Source organism: Chelonoidis abingdonii, chromosome 1 (assembly GCF_003597395.2).
Source record: "Chelonoidis abingdonii isolate Lonesome George chromosome 1, CheloAbing_2.0, whole genome shotgun sequence".
Lineage (NCBI taxonomy): Eukaryota > Metazoa > Chordata > Testudines > Testudinidae > Chelonoidis > Chelonoidis abingdonii.
In genome coordinates this window covers 228,707,432-228,726,525 of record NC_133769.1, presented here as the reverse complement: position 1 = coordinate 228,726,525, position 19,094 = coordinate 228,707,432, and the positions used below count along the sequence as shown (strand labels likewise).

Sequence of the window (19,094 nt, the reverse complement as noted above, 5' to 3'; positions counted from 1 at the left end):
AAGGGACCTCAGGAGGTCATCTAGTCCAAGCCCCTGCTCAAAGCAGGACCAATCCCCAGACAGATTTTTGCCCCAGATCTCTAAGTGGCCCCCTCAAGGATTGAACTCACAACCCCAGTTTAGCAGGCCAATGCTCAAACCATTGAGCTATCCCTCTCCACCCCCTTCCTTATTTACTCTCTCTACACCAGTCATGATTTTATAGATGTCTATCATATCCCCCTTAGTTATCTCTTTTTCATAATGAAAAGTTACAGTCTTCTTAATCTCTCCTCATATGGAAGCTGTTCCACACCCCAGTCATTTTTTGTTGCCCTTTTCTGTACTTTTTCCAATTCCAAAATATATTTTTTGAGATGAGGCGATCAGATTTGCATGCAGTATTCAAGATGTGGGCTACCATGGATTTATATAGAGGTAATATATTTTCTGTCTTTTTATCAATTCCTTTCCCAATGATTTCCAACACTGATATTTTCAGAGAACTATCTAGAATGACTCCAAGATCTCTTTCTTGAGTGATAACAGCTAAGTTAGACCCATCATTTTATTTGTATAGTTGGGATTATGTTTTCCAACGTGCATTACTCTGCATTTATCAATACTGAATTTCATCTGCCATTTCGTTGCACAGTTTACTTTGAACTTACCTATCTTGCGTACTTTTATATCATCTGCAAATTTTGTCACTTCACTGTTTACCCCTTTTTCCAGATCATTTATGAATATGTTGAACAGTACTGGTCTCAGTATAGACCCCTGGGGGACTTTAAGGTCAGAAGGGACCATCACGATCACCTAGTTAGTCTGACCTCCTGAACACTGCAGGCCACAAAACCTCACCCAACCACTTTCGTATACCTCTGGCTGAGTTACTGAAGTCCTGAATTCATGATTTAAAACTTCAAGTTACAGAGAATCCACAATTTACACTACTTTAAATCTGCAGGAGACCTGTGCCGCATGTTGCATAGGAATGTTAACCCGCCCCCCCCCCCCCCGGTCTCTGCCAATCAGACCGAGGGTTAAATTCCTTCCTGACCCAAAATATGGCCATTAGTTAGACCCTCAGCATGTGGTCAAGACCCACCAGCCAGACACCTGGGAAAGAATTCTCTGTAGTAACTCAGAGCCCTCCCCATCTAGTATCCCATCACTGGCCCTGGAGATATTTGCTTCTAGCAGTTGCAGATCTGATACATGACACTGTAGGCAGTCTCACCATTCCATCCTCTCTAAGCACCCTGTGGCAGTAAGCATACTAGGATCCAAATCGTGAATCCCAAAGACCTCTCTCAGTTTGGAGCTGGATCAGTGGACTGTGCCTTACGCTACCCCTTTGCAAGTGAGTGGCAGTGTCCGTTGTGTTTAGCACCTATCAGCTTCAGTCAGGACTGGGGCCCCATTGTACTAGGTGTTGTACTGAAAACACAGCAAAGAGGAAAGAGAAATTAAGCTAAACTTCAAGATGGAGTAGATGAATGCTGGTACCTAGCACTCTTAAAGAACATTTAGTAACAGCCTGGGACTGGAGACTTTTTGGATTTATGGGTAATCCAGCTTTCTTGTGGCAGCTTCTCAAAGAACACGAAGACAATTCTCCTGCCTAATACAACTTTCGAAACCTTAAAAGTACCCATGAGAACTGTCCAGCTGCTTCTATTTTTCTATTTTTACTTATACCTAGTAGGATGCAAGCAATGGCATAAACTTGAGATTATTATTTAGGCATGCAAATAGTAGGTATTCACACTGATCCATAAATGCTATAGGACTATAAAATTAGTTTATACAGCTTTCTAAACTGAGACTTATTCAGGAAGTGATGCAATCCAGGTACTGCGGGAAATTCTGTATGCATTGTAATAAAGTAAAAGAGGCACCAGACGTAGAACATAAGAGAATACACAGAATATCATAGAACAATTCTTTTGGAATAGCTTTCTTAACATGGAGAACATTGGATCATATGCCTATGGTCCGACTATTACAGATGAAGTTTATTATTACAAAAACGTTTCTCTGATATAATATTGGATATTTTTAAAAAATCTTGTTAAAAATTGTTAAGGACATAGAGGTAAATGGTAATTGGGATAAAGTACAATATGGTTTCACAAAATGTAGATTGTGCCAGACCAACCTGATCTCCTTCTTTGAAAAGATAACCGGTTTTCTAGACAAAGGAAATGCAGTAAATCTAACCTACTTCGATTTCAGTAAAACATCTGATATGGTTCCACATGGGAAATTATTAGTTAAATTAGAGAAGATGGAGATTAATACAAGAGTTGAAAGGTGGGTAAGGAACTGGTTAACAGGAGCCTACAGCAGGTAATGCTGAAAGGTGAACTGTCAGACTGGAGGGAGGTACTAGTGGAGTTCCACACAGATCAGTCTTGGGACCAATCTTATTTAACATTTTCGTTAATGACCGTGGCACAAAAAGCAGGAATGTACTGATAAAAGCTGAGGATGACACAAAGTTGGGAGGTATTGCCAATACTGAGGAGGACCAGAATACAGTAAAACTTGCCAAGAGCAACCACTCATGGAAGTTAGCAAAAGCGGTCGCTTGTAAGTGGTGGTCTCTCTTCAAAGGTTTGCTGCCTTTAGAGCTGGGCAACCAGAGAGCAGTGGCTGCTGGCCAGGTACCCACAACCAGCTGCACAGAAGTAAGGAAGATCATGTGTCCTACAGATTTGTTTTTATGGATGGAGTAAGAAAATATGGTTGCTAGTCGCAGATGACAGGTGGTCGGTCTTCAGAGTTAAATTATGGGGAAAAACATTCTGTGGCCTCTGCATGTAGTTACTTGTGATAGGTGGTCTCTCTTCAGAAGTGGTCACTAAGGCATAATTTTACTGTATCACACAAGAAGACCTGGATGACCTTGAGAACTGGACTAATAGAAATGGGATGAAATTAAATAGCGCAAAGTAATGCAATTAGGGACTAACAACGAGAATTTTTACTATAAACTGGGGATTTATCAGTTGGAAGGGAGAGGAGGAGAAAAACCTCGGTGTACTGGTTGAGCATAGGATGACTGTGCCACCAGTGTGATGTGGCCATGAAAAAGGCTAATACAGTCCTAGGATGCACCAGGTGAGGTATTTCTAGTAGAGATAGGGAAGTGTCATTGCCATTATAAAAGGCACTGGTGAGACCTTATCTGAAATACGGTATGTAATTTTTGTCTCTCATGTTTAAGAAAAATGAATTCAAACTGGAACGGGTGCAGAGAACAATACTAGAATGATCAGAAGAATGGAGAACCCACCTTAAGAGAGGAGAGTTAAGGAACTTGGCTTGTTTAACCTAAACAACTGAAGGCTAAGGGGAAATATGGTTGCTTTCTGTAAATACAGCAAAGGGATAAACAACAGAGGGAGAGGAGTTATTTAAGTTAAGGGTCAGTGTGCGCAAAAGAAAAAGGATATAAACTGTCCATCAACAAGCTTGGGCTTGAAAGTAGGTGAAGGTTTCACCATGAACAGCCTTCAATGGGGCAAAACACCTACCTGGTTTCCAAGACTCAGATAGGTAAGTTTATGGAGGGGATGATATGATGAGATTGCCTACCATGGCTTGTGGCCCATCTTTGATTGCTAGTAGCAAGTATGTCCAACAGCCAGAGATGGGGCAATAGATGGAAAGGGCTCTGAGTTACTATAATGAATTCTCTCCTAGGTGTCTGGCTGGAGGGTCTTACCTCCATGCTCAAGGTCTAATTGATCTCCAGGAAGTTTCTTCCAGGTCAGACTGGCAGAGCCCATGGGTGTTTTTTTGCTTTCCACTACAGCATGGGTCACTTGCTGGTTTGAACTGGAGTACATGGTGGATTCTCTGTCACTTGAAGTCTTTAAATCAAGATTTAAAGACTTCAGTAACTCAGCCAGAGGTTAGGGGTCTATTACAGGAGTGTGTGGGTAAGCTTCTGTGGCCTGAGATGTATAGGAGGTCAGACTGGATGATCACGATGGTCCCTTCTGGCCTGAAAGTCAATGAGTCTACATGGATGCCTCAGTCCCCTGTCTCTCAAGCAAGAGCACAGATTCTATAAAGGTTCAAATAGAGCCTCTAGATTCCAGCATGGATAAAATGTCCTAATTCAACAAAGTTTGGGGAAAATTCAGAGGTTCTGTGTGGGGTCAAAAATCTAGGTGTAAATGGGAATGCTGTGCAACTTATTCCATTCTGATATTGTGCAAGAACCTGTTCATCCCATGAGTTTTGGACACACATAAAAAATTGAGTATTTGCACACAGAGGGGGTGAAAGAGGGATGCAGAAGAAAGAGAGGATGTTTCTGGCAAAAAAAATCAGAGTGTCAAAGGAATATTCCAGGGAAGTGCAAGCAGCACCATTCAGCTAGGGATTAAGGTTAATCCTAGTGTAAGAGGGTGCCACTCTCCTATTGCCTTTGATTCGGAATTGCACTTGCTTACCCCAGGGAAAGCTTGAAACCCAAGAGTGTAGGGGAAGTCCACTCAGGTGTATATTAAAGTAGGAGGACTGCTTCATATTATATTAATGTTAATAGGTTTTTAGCTGCTTTCTTCACCTCAGAATTTTTGCAGTGGAACTTACAACTTGTATGGTCTCTTCCTGGTCAGCTCCAGCCCTTTTTCCTTCTACAACTCCCTTTCTTCTGCCTCCTCCTCAGTGTACAAACTATACCCAGTTTGCAGGCTAAAATAATGGCAAGCTGGTGCACGGTGCCCTATTTTGTTACTTACCATGATTTTCTTATCAGCTTACATCCGACAACTAACTTTCACCACCTCTGTACATTCAGAGGACCAGATATGCATTAATGTCAGGGCGTCAGCACATTTAGAAAGAGGTCAGGAAAGCAACACACAATGAAAAACGATAAGAAATTAAATGTTATAGATTGGCTGAATGATTACTAAAGTTTGGGAGAAAATGTCTGTGACACTGCACCACATATTCTTCATAATGATATTATGATACGATTATGATATAATTATGATTTATTTTATGCAAGATACGCCATTTGAGGTGTCATTGGAAAAGTTATGATTTGCTGAATGTGAGTATCCAATTTGTATGCTTATATCATTTTTGTATCTGAAATTACAAATATTGACTATATATCTATATTTCAAATGTAGTTAGACCTGGGTAACACCCACTAGACAAGATACTTTCAGTCTAGATAGTGGGTTGGGAAGGGCATATTCGGGGAATGGGCCATTAGGAAAAAACAATATGCCTTAGGAGAAGCTTATTTACCACCTGGTGATGACCCTTCCTGAAAACACTCCGAACAGCCTGTGAGTAATTGTTGCTATGACCCTACAATAACATGTGCTCAGATTACATGATGCTGGACTCTTTGGATGTCGACATTTTTCCACAGACTGGCTTGAGAACCAAGCTTTGAAACAAAGGGTTCGCACCATAAGCAAAAACTATATAAGGCAGGGAATGCCATCATCTGGTGTTCATCACTCCCCACACAAGACAACTCCTGGAAACACCTGAGGAACAAAGACTGAACTGGGGGAAGTACTGGACCCAGGATAAAGGGATTTCTAGCCTTCAAATGAAACTCCTGGGGATTCCAACAGTAAAACAAGTGCAGCTTTCCCCATAAGAATTTGTAGCCTGCTTGTATCATCTTTTAGAGTGAGAATTTGCTAATTCATAGCCAATCAATTTAGTATATTAAGCTTAGATTGTGTTTACTTGCTAGGTAATCTGCTTCGATCTGTTTACTATCACTCATAATCACTTATCAGAGGGGTAGCCGTGTTAGTCTGGATCTGTAAAAGCAGCAGGGAATCCTGTGGCACCTTATAGACTAACAGACGTTTTGGAGCATGAGCTTTCATGGGTAAATACCCACTTCGTCAGATGTATTCACCCACGAAAGCTCATGCTCCAAAACGTCTGTTAGTCTATAAGGTGCCACAGGATTCTCTGCTGCTTCATAATCACTTAGCATCTATCCTTTGTAGTTAATAAACTTGTTTTTGCTTTATCTAAACCAGTGAGTTGGAGTGAAGTGTATGGGAATCTTAGCTCAAGGGCAAAGGCTGTTGCGTATTCCTCTCCATATTGAGGGAGAGGGGGAACTTTCTGAGTTTACACTGTACAGTTCCCTGTGCAGAGCAAGACAGTATAATTTTGGGCTTATTCTCCAGAGGGGCTGCATGCCTGGGGAGTTGGGAGTTGCCTTAGCTGTAGCCTTTCCATTGTTGGCTCATTGCAGAAGTTGGACAGAGAGTCTGCATGTAACTGCACCTAGGTGAAAGGCTGGTGAAAGTGCAGGCTGGAGGGCTTTGCAGCTTGTCATAGCAATACAGTGTGAGACAGAGCCCAGGCTGGTGGGTCAGGGGACTCAGTGGTATTCCAGTCCCGGGAAGCACTGCGGGGGAAACCCGTCACAGTATTAACTACCCATAAGAATCTGAAAGGTAGAAACTTCAAGAGGGAGAGAAATTGTGTTGGCAGTTCAAGTGGTATAAACGAGTCATTACATGAAATAAGACATAAGAAAATATAATCTACAAATTAGGAACAATTTCCTAATAGGGAGATCTCTTCAGGTTATGGACCAGGCTCCAAAAGGGAAGCAGTGGAAAAATCATTTTCTGGTTCATTTAAAACTGAAAAATAATTGACTAATAATGCTGTACTGCATATGTACTGAAAGGTCTTTTCCAGCTCTAATTTCTATGAGCCATAGTCTCCTATCCATTCTACATTACAGATTTCTTATCAGTTGTGGAGATCTCTGTTAGTATTAAGGGAGTAAATGGAGAATGTGTAATAAAGAGCCTCAAGGTAGATCAGAGAGGAGAATTTTGACCTAGAAATACTAAGTTTCACTTTCTAATCAATTTCTTTGCTCATTCAGGCTTTATTTCCCCCCTTAGTTCCCTCTACCTCCCCTTAGGTCCCAACCCATTTAATTATAATTTTTATCAAAAAAATAACAAGACTAAAGCACGAGCAGTTTGTGTTTGATTTGCCTTGTATGATAGTTAAATATGTCTCCATTGGACAAAGCAGTGATCTTCCTTGGAAGCTTAATTATGACTTTTATCCTTTTTTAGGTACCAATGATTTATACACACTAAGATGCTCATACTTTGTTGGATTTTTTGTTTCTTATGTAAACTCTACCACCTGATGGAACTGTTTACAACTAAACACAAAAAACAAAAACAGGAAGAGTGTTACTATTAGGGCATTGTCTACTACACACCTATAAATTGCAGTTTGAAGCTGGATCACATTCAAATCTGATTCATGTATAAGTGCTTTCAGCCTGAGGGTGAATGATGTAATTTTATTTTATGTTTGGTGGCAGAGAGTTGGGGGTAAAATTATCAGGGCAAAAACAATTCAAAAGCTTCTTAGAAACAAAGTGGCTTGTCTAAACATTGCCAGCTCAAAAGCTCCATGCTGAATATATTTGTAGTCTTGCTTTTATTATTTTTCAGACATACAGAAAATTGCTCAAACCAAAACCTAAGAAAAAAATATTCAACACTTCCCAAAAGGCTCAACAGCCCTGAGTGCAAATGAGGAAAAACAAACAGTGAGACCTACTCTTGGTTCTGCTGTCCATTTCTATTTTCGTTGGCTCTTGAGCTGCTGTAGCTGGAGGTAATTTCTTCCCAACAGTCTGAAATAAATAAATTATTCCTCTTTAAAACCTTTATTCTCCCAGTTAAAGCTTTAGCAACAGTGCAGAAATCATGAGCAAAAAAAAAAAAAAGGTAGGGGGAGAAGAATTACATTAAAGTGACAACTTGAAATCTAGTCAGTTTGCAGGGGGCAAAGTGGGGAGAAAAAAGAAAAAGGTGAAAAGATTTCAGAGTAGTACTCCTACCCTAAATGCCTTGACCGTTTTTGTGTGATTTTACAGTCACATTTTCCTGTTTTTAAAAATACTTTCCTCTTCAATGTTGCTGTATGAAAGACCCACAGAAACAAGATGGGTAAATGGATTATACAGGGAAACTGATTATTATTAAGTGCTGCCAAACAAAGAAACAGTGTGGGGGAAAAAATGAAAAAAATTCCTCCAATTTCCTTCTATCATAATAGTATCAGGTGTAACAAGTAACAATAGGAGGTAAATACATTTCAGACATAAATGTGCTTTTTAAGTTGACAGTGTCCCCTTTTGTCATTTTAAGTACATACATTATCTAGTTCACCAAGCAGTATAATAATGTAGCATTAGTATTAGACAGCTAAGCTGAAAGAACAGTATGCACACACTGCACAACCATCATTTTTCTTCACTGAGGCCTGGTCTACACTGGGGGGAAATCGATCTAAGTTAAGTAACTTCAGCTATGTGAATAACATAGCCAAAGTCAATGTACTTAGATCTACTTACCGTGGTATCTTCACTGCGATAAGTTGACTGCTGACGCTCCCCCATTGACTCCGCCTACGTTTCTCGCTCCGGTGGAGTACTGGAGTCAACGGGAGAGCGGTCAGCAGTTGATATATCGTGTCTTCAGTAGACACGATAAACCGACCCCCACTGGATCGATCACTCCGGAGTTAAGTGTAGACATGCCCTGACAGTGATCTTTGTATATGTCCATTTTTTAATTTTAATTTTGTAAATATATTATTCTAACCCACAACAAAATTATGCCCCTGGAAAGCTTGGTAACATCTGTGGTCAAGGACCTGGCTACTTTTATTGCTTGTATAACCACGGCACCTAGGAGCCCCCAGTCATGGGCCAGAACTCCACTGTGCTAGGTCAGTGGTTCTCATCCCATTTACCACTGTGGGCCACAGGTTGAGAAACACTGTGTCAGATACACACCGGCCTGGGCAGCCCTGTGCTGCAAGAGTGCCCCTTCTCTTTGGGGGAAGACCAGTACCATGCACCACACTGTCTCCCTGCCCAGTGCCCTCCTACTCCTTATGCCCCGCGCTCCCCTGCCCAGAGACACCCCCTTCAGACCCCTATGACCACACCGACCCCCTGCTAAGACTTCCCACAGATCCATATGCCCAGCACACACCCCTTGCTGAGAGACCTCTCCACAGAGCGGGGCCAGGCGCAGAGCCAGGGACCCAGACGCGGGGCCAGCAGCAGAGCTCTGCGTAAAACCTAGGGGTGCTGTAGGACCCCCCCCAACCCTCTAGTTCCTGTGCCTATGCTGCCCAGCACCCCCCACAAGCCCCTCACTGCCCAGCATCCCACATACCCTCACTTCCCAGAACCCCCCTAGACCCCCCCGAGACCAACTCTCCCGCAACCTGCCCCCCAGCCACACTCACCAACCCTGCTGGGAGATGACTGTGTTTGCCGGGCTGAGCTGGCAGCGCAGCCAGGGATCGCTCTGGCCCCTGAGAAGCAGTGCGAATAGCCATGCTGGAGCAGGAGTGGGGCCTGCACAGGCTGAGCTCCCTCAGGACCCACTTGTCTGGCAGGGCCCCCTGCATTGGACGGCTCAGTTCTTCCCCTGCCACAGGGGGCTGCTTAGCCTTCACTGCTGGCAGAAGTGCTCCAGCAGGGTTGCCTGCTGCCATCTCCCCATCAGCCGGTCCCACATCCTGCCAGACCAGAGAAGCAGCAAGCTTTGCAATTTTTTTTAGTGCATAGCAGGGTCACGGCTATGTGCTAATTGGGCTGCAGGTTGAGAACCACTGTAGTAGGTGCGGCACAAACACAGAACGAAAAGACAGTCTCTTCCTCAAAGAACTTTCAGTCTAACTACAAGACAAGACACAACAGATGGATGTAGACAGATGAGGAAGTAAAAGTAAAACAAGAGACAATATTGGTTAGCAAGGCAGACAGTGATATTAGTGTACCAGCAGCTTAACCATTTTTCATAGGCCTTATGGAGAGTTTTGAAGAGAGATTTTGAAGGAGGCTAATGAGGTAGTTTGTGCATGTTTAAGGAGAGCTCCTCTCACACATGAAGGGCAGCATGGGAGAAAACACAAAGGTGCTTGTTTGAAAATTTAACAAGTGGGGCAATGAAGGCTGGCATCCTGGGCTGATCGGAGCCAGGAGTTAACATTTTGACACTGAATGAGAGATGCTAGTTAAGGGGGGATAGGCCATGAAGGGCCTTTGAAGTAAAGACAAACAAGCTTGTGTTTGATGCAATAGAGCAGGGACTCAAGGAGAGGGTTGATATTGCTGAAGTGATCAGTCCCAGCTGGGGCTCAATACCCACCCCCAGCCCTGTGTCGCCTGCAGCTGGGACTGATCCCCTCTTCCCCCCAGCTCCATGCCTCCTCCGGCTGAGGCTGATCCCCTCCTCCCCCAATCTCTGCACCACCCATGGGTCAGCTCTGAGGCCAGCACTGCCCGCCAGCAGAAAAATTTCTCCAGTTTCCTGCTGGCAGGCATTGCTGCCTTCAGCAGCTACCTCTCTCTACTCTGCTCTGCCTTGCGGCCGTGACAAATGCCCAGTTTTGGCAAAAAAGTAGGGACGGCCAGGACAGAGCTGAAAAAGGGGCCTGTCCTGGCCAAAACAGGACGTATCGGCATCCCAGCCAGCCCGGGCCCTATTGTTCCCGGCCAGTCCCTCACTCCTGGGATCAATCTCCCCTGCTTTGTGCCCCATTGCCCCTAGCCAGACGCTTGCTCCGGGGGCACCCCATAGAGAACATGGGCCTGGCAAGCTCAGCCTCCCTGCACCAGACTCTCCTCCCCTGCCATGTGATGAGTCCCTGAGGTAAAATCCACCCTCCCTTGTGAACAAGGGCTCACTCAGCTGAAGGGAGCCCACCTGGCTCAGTAAAAGGAGGTTAGCTGTTCTTCGCATTATTTTTAGCCTTCTTAATTATATTTTTACACTTCATTTACCAGAGTTTATGGGCTTTTCTATTTTCCTCATTAGGATTTAACTTCCACTTTTTAAAGGATGCCTTTTTGCCTCTCACTGCTTCTTTTACTTTGTTGTTTAGCCACGGTGGCACTTTTTTGGTTCTCTGTGTTTTTTAATTTGGGGTATACATTTAAGTTGAGCCTCTTCAACTACATCTCAGGGTTACACCTTTCCCCCTCCCCACGCTTGCCAACCATAATATCTAGCAGGCCCAATGAAATTGGCACCTGCAAGAGTTTCCCTTTGGGAGCCTGTGGACAGCAATAGTATTGTTATTCCTTTATGACCTCCGTGGTAAGTCAAATTCAGGATGTTGTGGGTTGTTTCCATTACAAAGAGAAACTGATGATGGAGTTAGGCATTTTTGATGCAATCCTGTTTACATATAAGGAATGCATAAAGTCCAGTTTCCCTAAACACAGCAGGCCGCAAACAGTGAAAGACATTGTCTTTGCTCAGAGTTGCCCCTTTCCAGTCAGCACTTATCCCCAAAGCTCTCTCTCAGCTTTCCTCAGGGCCGTGCTCCCAGGGGTTGTTCTGACTGAAGGTATGTCTACACTACGGGGTGGGGGGGGGAGAGGAGCACAGCCTCCCACTGCTATGATAATCCAGAAACTCCATTAGACACGAAAGGGGGAGCGGGAGAAGAGGAGCTCAGCCTCCAACTGCTATGATGAGGAAAATTACCAGCACTATTGCACCTCTGCCAGGACCGAATCTCCAGGAATAAAGCTTAAAGAAGGGAATGACCGGGGATCATTCCCATTTTTGCCCAGGCGCCCCCGGCCGACCTCACCGAGGCCAGCCTGGAGCACTCACAGGATGATGATGAGGACGGCTGTCAGTCATATTGTGCCGTACCGTCTGCCACCGGGGAGGGGAGGGGAGAGGAGAGGATGCTGCTGTTTAGCGCTGCAGCACCCCGTCTGCCAGCAGCATCCAGTAGATATACGGTGACACTGAAAAGAGGGGAGAAACTATTTTTTTCCCTTTTCTCAGGGGGAGGGGGGGTAAATTGACGACATATTCCCTGAACCACTGGCAACAATGTTTTTTGACCCTTCAGGCATTGGGAGCTCAGCCAAGAATGCAAATGCTTTTCGGAGACTGCGGGGACTGTGGGATACCTCGAGTCCTCAGTCCCCGCTCCCTCCCTCCATGAGCATCCATTTGATTCTTTGGCTTTCCGTTATGCTTGTCACACAGCATTGTGTTGAGTCCCTGCTGTGGCCTCTGTCTATCATAGCCTGGAGATTTTTTCAAATGCTTTGGCATTTCGTCTTCTGGAACACATCTCCGATAGAACAGATTTGTCTCCCCATACAGCAATCAGATCCAGTATCTCCTGTACGGTCCATGCTGGAGCTCTTTTTGAATTTTGGACTGCATGGCCACCTGTGCTGATCAGTGCTCCACGCTGGGCAAACAGGAAATGAAATTCAAAAGTTTGCAGGGCTTTTCCTGTCTACCAGGCCAGTACATCCGAGTTCAGACTGCTTTCCAGAGCGGTCACAATGGTGCACTGTGGGATACCGCTTGGAGGCAAATACCGGCAAATTGCAAATCTAAACCTAACCCGACATTGCAATACCAATTTCAGTGCTACTCCCCTCGTTGGGGAGGAGTACAGAAATCGGTTTTAAGAGGCCTTTATATCGATATAAAGGGCTTCGTTGTGTGGACAGGTGCAGGGTTAACGCTGCTAAATTCGGTAAAAACGCATAGTGTAGACCAGGCCTGAGTCTTTTTTTTCTCCTGATACTCTGGTGTATTTTCCTCCTTCTCACAAATGCACAGACACCTCCACCAATCAATGCCTTTCCCCCTGCATTTGCTGCATCAGTCCTAAAGAAACCCCTCAGTCAGCATGACATAACTTCTGCTCGGTATTGCCATGAGGGTCTATGTTTTGGGCAGTGGCCTCTCTTGTTTCAGCTATTACTAAACAAAGATGCATTTAACTGCTCCTTAATTTAGGCTGAATGGAAGGATGGCTGTTACGCCCACCAGCTTTTTCAAAATGAAGTATAATTTATATTGCCAAAAGGCGCACAGAACTCCAGGGAATGGGTTTAAAATAAGACAGATCTATGCACATACTGGCATACTTTTGTTTGGCATAAATATCATGGTAATATGTTTTAGAAAATCATAAACTTCATGATTTCAGCTATTTAAATCTGAAATTCCATGGTGTTGTAATTGTAGGGGTCCTGACCCACAAAGGAGTTGTGGGAGGGTTGAAAGGTTATTGGCGGGGAGGTTGTGGTACTGCTACTGGCAGTGGTGCAGCCTTCAGAGCTGAGCAGCTGGAGAGCAACAGCTGCTTGCCAGGAGTCCAGCTCTGAAGGCAGCAATCCGCCAGCAGCAGCACAGAAGTAAGGGGGCATGATACCTTATTGCCACCCTTACTTCTGTGCTGCTGCCTGCAGAGCTGAGCCCTCAGTCAGCAGCCACCGCTCTCCGGCCACCCAGCTCTGAAGTCTGCGCAGAAGTAAGGGTGGCAATACCATGACCTCCCTAAAATGACCTTGTGACCTCCTGCAACTCCCTTTTGGATGAGGAGTCCCACACAAAAGACCAGATTTCATGTTGGGAGACCAGATTTCACTGTGATGCATTTTTCACGGCCATGGCTTTGGTAGGGCCGTAGGCATAACTCTCAAGCCCCGAAGCAGGCATTACTTAAGCTTTGCGCCATTCTGTTCTCTTGGCTCCCAAGTTACAATCTATTTTGATGCAGACCCCAGACTCTCACTCAGTCTGTGTCAGCCTGCAGCAGATGATAACTTCCAACCTCTCTTTCTGAAGGGAAGATCTTTTAACTGATCAGTGCCTTTTGATCTCCAGGTTCTCATGAAAACTGCTATGTAACCCTGGTTAAGTCTGAGGAGAAGCTTCTTCATAGCTATAAGTCTGGCTATTGAGTTTGACTGTTTGCTGGGATCCTTCTTCTCTAGGCTATTTATCCTTTTCTGTTTGTTTTCCATAACAACCCCTTTTGATCTAACTCCATAGCAAGTAACCCAACATGAACAAACACGGAGAGGCAAGCACAATATTCATAAAAATAATATAGATATTTCCAAGTTCTCCATAGGATCAATGACAAACACTTCTAACTTTGCTTGGCAAGATCTTGATACAATTTCTAACCCTCCCCCACTTTTTCCTTACTATACTGAAGAAACCACGCCCTGCTAGAGAGAAAAACCTTACATACAATCTTTAAGCTGTTTCAGAAACAATGATTCACACAACAAAATGCTGACATACAATAATAGTTAGTATGAATATTAAATATTTGCTTTCATTTTTGTTTATTCACCTCCCAAATTCACCACAACCTAAATACTAACATTTTTATGAGGACGGATCTCAGAGCACCAGGCAAACATTAATGAAGAATCACTATCCCTCTGAAGCAGGTTGATGATAATATTTCTACTTAACAGATGGGGAAACCGAGACACAAAGTAAATTGTCTAAGAACAGAAAGGGAATTTGTTGTGGACACAGGGAGAGAACCCAGATCTCCTGCCTCTCAGCCTAGGCTGCCTCTCAACAGGCACCAGAATACATCACCAAAACAAGAGTATCTTGATCTTGCCAGTCCTGTGGGGTAACAATAGTTGGATCATGTAGCTGTGAAACACAAATTCCCCATATCTTATGACTACAAGCAAGTGGATCCTAAAGATAAAAGGGGAAGGAAACCTTTCCTGCACAAAAACAGCCAATCAAAATAATAATACTGGCCAAACTTTGCTGTACAGATATTAAGAGAGATGTCACAGATTTAGCAGCAACCTGCAGGCATTAATGCTTGGTTTCACGAAGCCAATGCCTAGCATTAAAATAACAGGCAGTAGTTAATATAATGGGTTTCAATGGCACTGTGAAGTCACATACACTGCATAGCCCTACCACTGCAGTCCATGTTTTTCCCAGTTATCGAAGTAAAAGTTGCCATAACACTGTACAGATGGCAAGTTACCTCTCTTGAAGCCACTGAGTGATAAATAATGCTCTCTTTCCCCCTATATCATTTGGAATTGGGGTGATATCCATAAGAGTGATGGAGAACATAGGATAAAGCCAAGCATAGCATGGGCAGACAACATGCAAGTTTCCATCACAGTGCTCTGTTAAGGCCCTTCAGCCATCACCTGCAACACCTGAGCCTTTCTTAACGGTGACATGCAAAAGGGAGAAAAATTGGACTTGCACCCAGTTTTTCTACTTTGTGATTATACAGAAAGCCTGAAAGATTTTTGTTTTTATTAATCTACTTGTATTTTACATTAAAAATGAGGGCTTGTCTGCCTGGAACATTCAGTGATGCTGGAGAACTAGTGAAATATTGACATCACAAAAATCAATATGGGAAAAGCTGAGCAACTGAGAAGGGAAAACTGTTTTTAAACTCCTGTATTACTTCTATGAATAACATTTTGGATAAAGGTTGTAGTACTGCCAATCCTACGCATTGAAAAAGCATCAGTCAGGCAAACAAAAATTGTCAGATTATCTTAAATCAAGAGATATTTTTAAAATAATGCAGTTGGTTTGGGGTTTCATTTTGTCTGGTTTTTTTGCTTGCTTGCTTGCTTTCTGTTTTGGAACTATTAGGATCCACTCAGGTCACATTTTCAAGCTTTATTTCAGAACTATGAGGGCCATAAACTTACTTTATTTTTTAATGAAAATGTGAGATTATCAAATAGTCACATGACTCCAGGAGCTAAACACTTAATATTACAAAACTCATGATAAAATAATGTGAGTTAGCAATACAGAAGCTGCCTTTGTTAAAGATTCCACACCCACATTCCTTCAAATAAGGTGCCAAAATAAACGTGGCCTGAACTCTTCAACAAGACCTTCAGCACAACCAGAAAAAATAAGGGTTTGAGGGAAAAATTGATCAAGATTTTTAAAAAATATATTTTAGATCTTCTTTAGAGATCATAAAGAATCAAGATGAGGCACAAGTCCAATATTATAAACAATTTGCAACTCAAATGGTGTGGTGATTTTGTGATTCTGGATGCTAAGCAAAGTCAAGCTCTCACTTGTGATCTAAATCAGGTCAGGACTGAAGGCTCTGTTATACTCCTGCACAACAGTTAAAGGAATACAATTCCCCCTTAACACCTATGTATTAACATAGGTATTCTTCTCCTGGCATCAACTTAAGGGCTTGTCTCACTTGGAAATTTACTTGTTTAAGACCCTGTGTGGACACTTATTTCAGAATAGTAGGACTCTATGGTCTACACTATGTGTTTATATTGAATTTAGCAGCGTTAAATCGAATTAACCCTGCACTCGTCCACACAACAAAGCCATTTCCTTCGACATAAAGGGCTCTTAAAATCGATTTCTGTACTCTTCCCTGATGAGGGAATTAGCACTGAAATTGATATCGCAGGTTCGAATTATGGTTAGTGTGGATGGAATTCAACGGGAGCTATTCCACAGTGCACCATTGTGACCGCTCTGGACAGCGCTTTCAACTCAGAGGCACTGGCCAGGTGTACAGGAAAAGCCCCACAAACTTTTGAATCTCATTTCCTGTTTGGCCAGTCGAGCTCACCAGCACAGGTAACCGTGCAGTCCAAGAATCGAAAAAGAGCTCCCGCATGGACGATACAGGAGGTACTGAATTTGATCGCTGTATGGGGAGACAATTCGGTGCTATCAGAACTACATTCCAAAAGATGAAATGGCAAAACATTTGAAAAAATCCCCAAGGGCACAATGGAGAGAGGCCACAACAGGGACTCAATACAGTGCAGTGTGAAAGTTAAGGAGCTCAGACAAGTTTACCAGAAAACCAAAGAATCAAATGGACACTCCGGGGCAGAGCCACAGACATGCTGCTTCTACACTGAGCTGCATGCAATTCTAGGGGGGGCCGCCACCACTACCTCACCCTTGACCGTGGATTCTGAAGAGGGGGTACTCTCAGCCATGCCTGAGGATTTTGCGGACAGGGAAGATGAGGACGATGACAAGGACGACCTTGAGGAGAGCACACAGCACACCATTCTCCCCAACAGACAGGATCTATTTCTCACAGTGACTGAAATACCCACCCAACCCTCTCAAGGCGGTATTCCGGACCATGAAGCGGTAGACGGGGCCTCTGGTGAGTGCACCTTTGTATATACAATATATGGTTTAAAAGCAAGTGTTTTTTAATGATTAATTTGCCTTGAGGACTTGGGATGCATTCGCTGCCAGTACAACTAATGGAAAAGTCTGTTAACATGTCTGGGGATGGAAGGGAAATCCTCCAAGGACATCTCCATGAAGCTCTCCTGGAGGTACAGCCCTTGCAGAAGGTTTCTGGGGAGAACCAGCCACACAGTGGGGGGAGGAGTAAAGCGATCATCCCAGAGAATTGGATGGGGGGGGTTACTTTGGTTTCTGCTGCTGCATGTTAACATACTGCTTTTCTGAAGGTTGCAGAAGCCAAAAGACTATGGCTTACCATGGCCGCACGCAAGCCGAAATCTGTTGCCCGGCCCTGTGTCTGTGATCTCTAACACCAAAGCCGCAGGCACTCAACATAAAAGATGCAAAATGCGACCTTGCACTGAAATCACATGTCCTATGTAATGTGAATAGTGCTGCTCACTGTGAAAGAGTAAACCCATTGTTCTGTAAAATTTATCTTTTTAAATACTTCCCTCCCTTTTTTCCCCTCCCACAGCTGCAAATTTTTCAAGCCTCCCTCCTCCATCCCAAAGGCTATCTCAGAGAAGGCGGTGAAAAAAACGCACGTACGATGAAATGTTCTCTGAGATCATGCAGTCAACCCGCAATGAAAGATCTGATCTGAATGAGCGGACACAGTATCACAGTACAGAAAAGCGGCCAATGACCGTTAGGACAGTAGGGATGAACATGAGGGACAATCGAGATGAGAGGTGGCGGAAGGAAGATCACAGGAGGCAGGATGCAACACTGGGGCTACTGCGGGATCAAACGGACATGCTCCAGCGTCTGATGGAGCTTCAGGAACGGCAGCAGGATCACAGCGTGCTGCTGCAGCCCGTTTAACTGCCCTACCCCCTCCCCAAGTTCCATAGCCTCCTCACCAAGACGCCAAAGCACGCGGAGGGGGGATTTACTCCAGGGACATCTCCATGAAGCTCTCCTGGAGGTACTCCAAAAGCCTTTCTAGGAGTATGATGATGATGGCTACCAAGCGTAATACACCATCTGCTGCCAAAAGGCAATGAGCTGCTGCTGTGTAGCAATGTAGTCCCAAGTCTGCCAGCACCCAGGAGACATACGGTGATGGTGAGCTGAGTGGGCTCCATGCTTGCCATGGTATGCCATCTGCACAGGTATCCCAGGAAAAAAGGAGTGAAACTGTCTGCCGTTACTTTCATGGAGGGACGGAGGGACATGACAACATGTACCCAGAAACATCTACGACAATGTTTTTTCGCTCCATCAGGCACTGGGATCTCAACCCAGAATTCCAATGGGCAGAGGAGACTGCAGGATCTATAGGATAGTTACTCACACTGCAACGCTCCGGAAGTCAATGCTAGCCTCAGCGCTATGGACGCGCACCACCGTCTCGCTCAGGGGTGTGAAAAAACATCCCTCTGAGCACTGCAAGTTTCAGCGCTGTAAAGTGCCATTGTCGCTGCGCTCCCAGCGCTGGAAGCTATTCCCCTCATGGAGGTGATTTTTTTTTTTTTACAGTGCTAGGAGAGCTCTCTCCGAGCACTCTGCCACGACTACACAGCCACGTTTAAGTGCTGCTGCCGTAGCGCTTTAACATTGCCAGTGAAGATGTACCCTTTGAGAAGAATCCTGTCTCATCCATTCAGACATTGGTGATTGTGACAAGGGCCTGAAAAGAAGAGAAAGAGACTGTCACACTATTTCAGAGCGCTCTCAGAAATTCAGAAAATTCCACTGACTGAGGCAGGGGGAAAAGAATGCAAAGGTTCTTTGGTCATTGATTTCCCTTTCCCCTTCAGCTACTATTTTTGAATTCTTGTTTACATCTGATGAAAGAATTAATTTTTTGCTCCAGGCACAAATCCAAGGCCTTTACTATCATAAGAGAAAAGTAGGCCTTTGTTCTTTTGTATTTATTTTAAAAACTAAGAAAATGAAAAAACAATAACAGAAAAATCTCCTCTGATAGGCAACTTATGAGAAGGAGGCTCTCAACTACAAAAAAGAAGCAAACAGAAACAGTTA

General features: G+C 44.0%; 1 protein-coding gene and 1 pseudogene across 4 annotated transcripts in view; one reads left to right on the top strand and one right to left on the bottom strand.

Moving 5' to 3' along the window:
- Positions 1–19,094, bottom strand: part of SH3KBP1 (SH3 domain containing kinase binding protein 1) — a 333,403-nt gene that overhangs the window by 78,274 nt on the left and 236,035 nt on the right. For 3 of the 4 annotated variants that reach the window (XM_032777988.2, XM_032777990.2, XM_032777992.2), the window contains one exon: positions 7,591–7,666. In XM_032777988.2, coding sequence (XP_032633879.1) covers positions 7,591–7,666 — 76 coding nt within the window. Of the gene's footprint in view, positions 1–7,590; positions 7,667–9,294; positions 9,422–19,094 lie in introns of those variants that run through there. The other variant, XM_032777991.2, reaches the window with a different exon arrangement.
- LOC142046089 (uncharacterized) lies at positions 15,843–17,930 on the top strand (annotated as a pseudogene).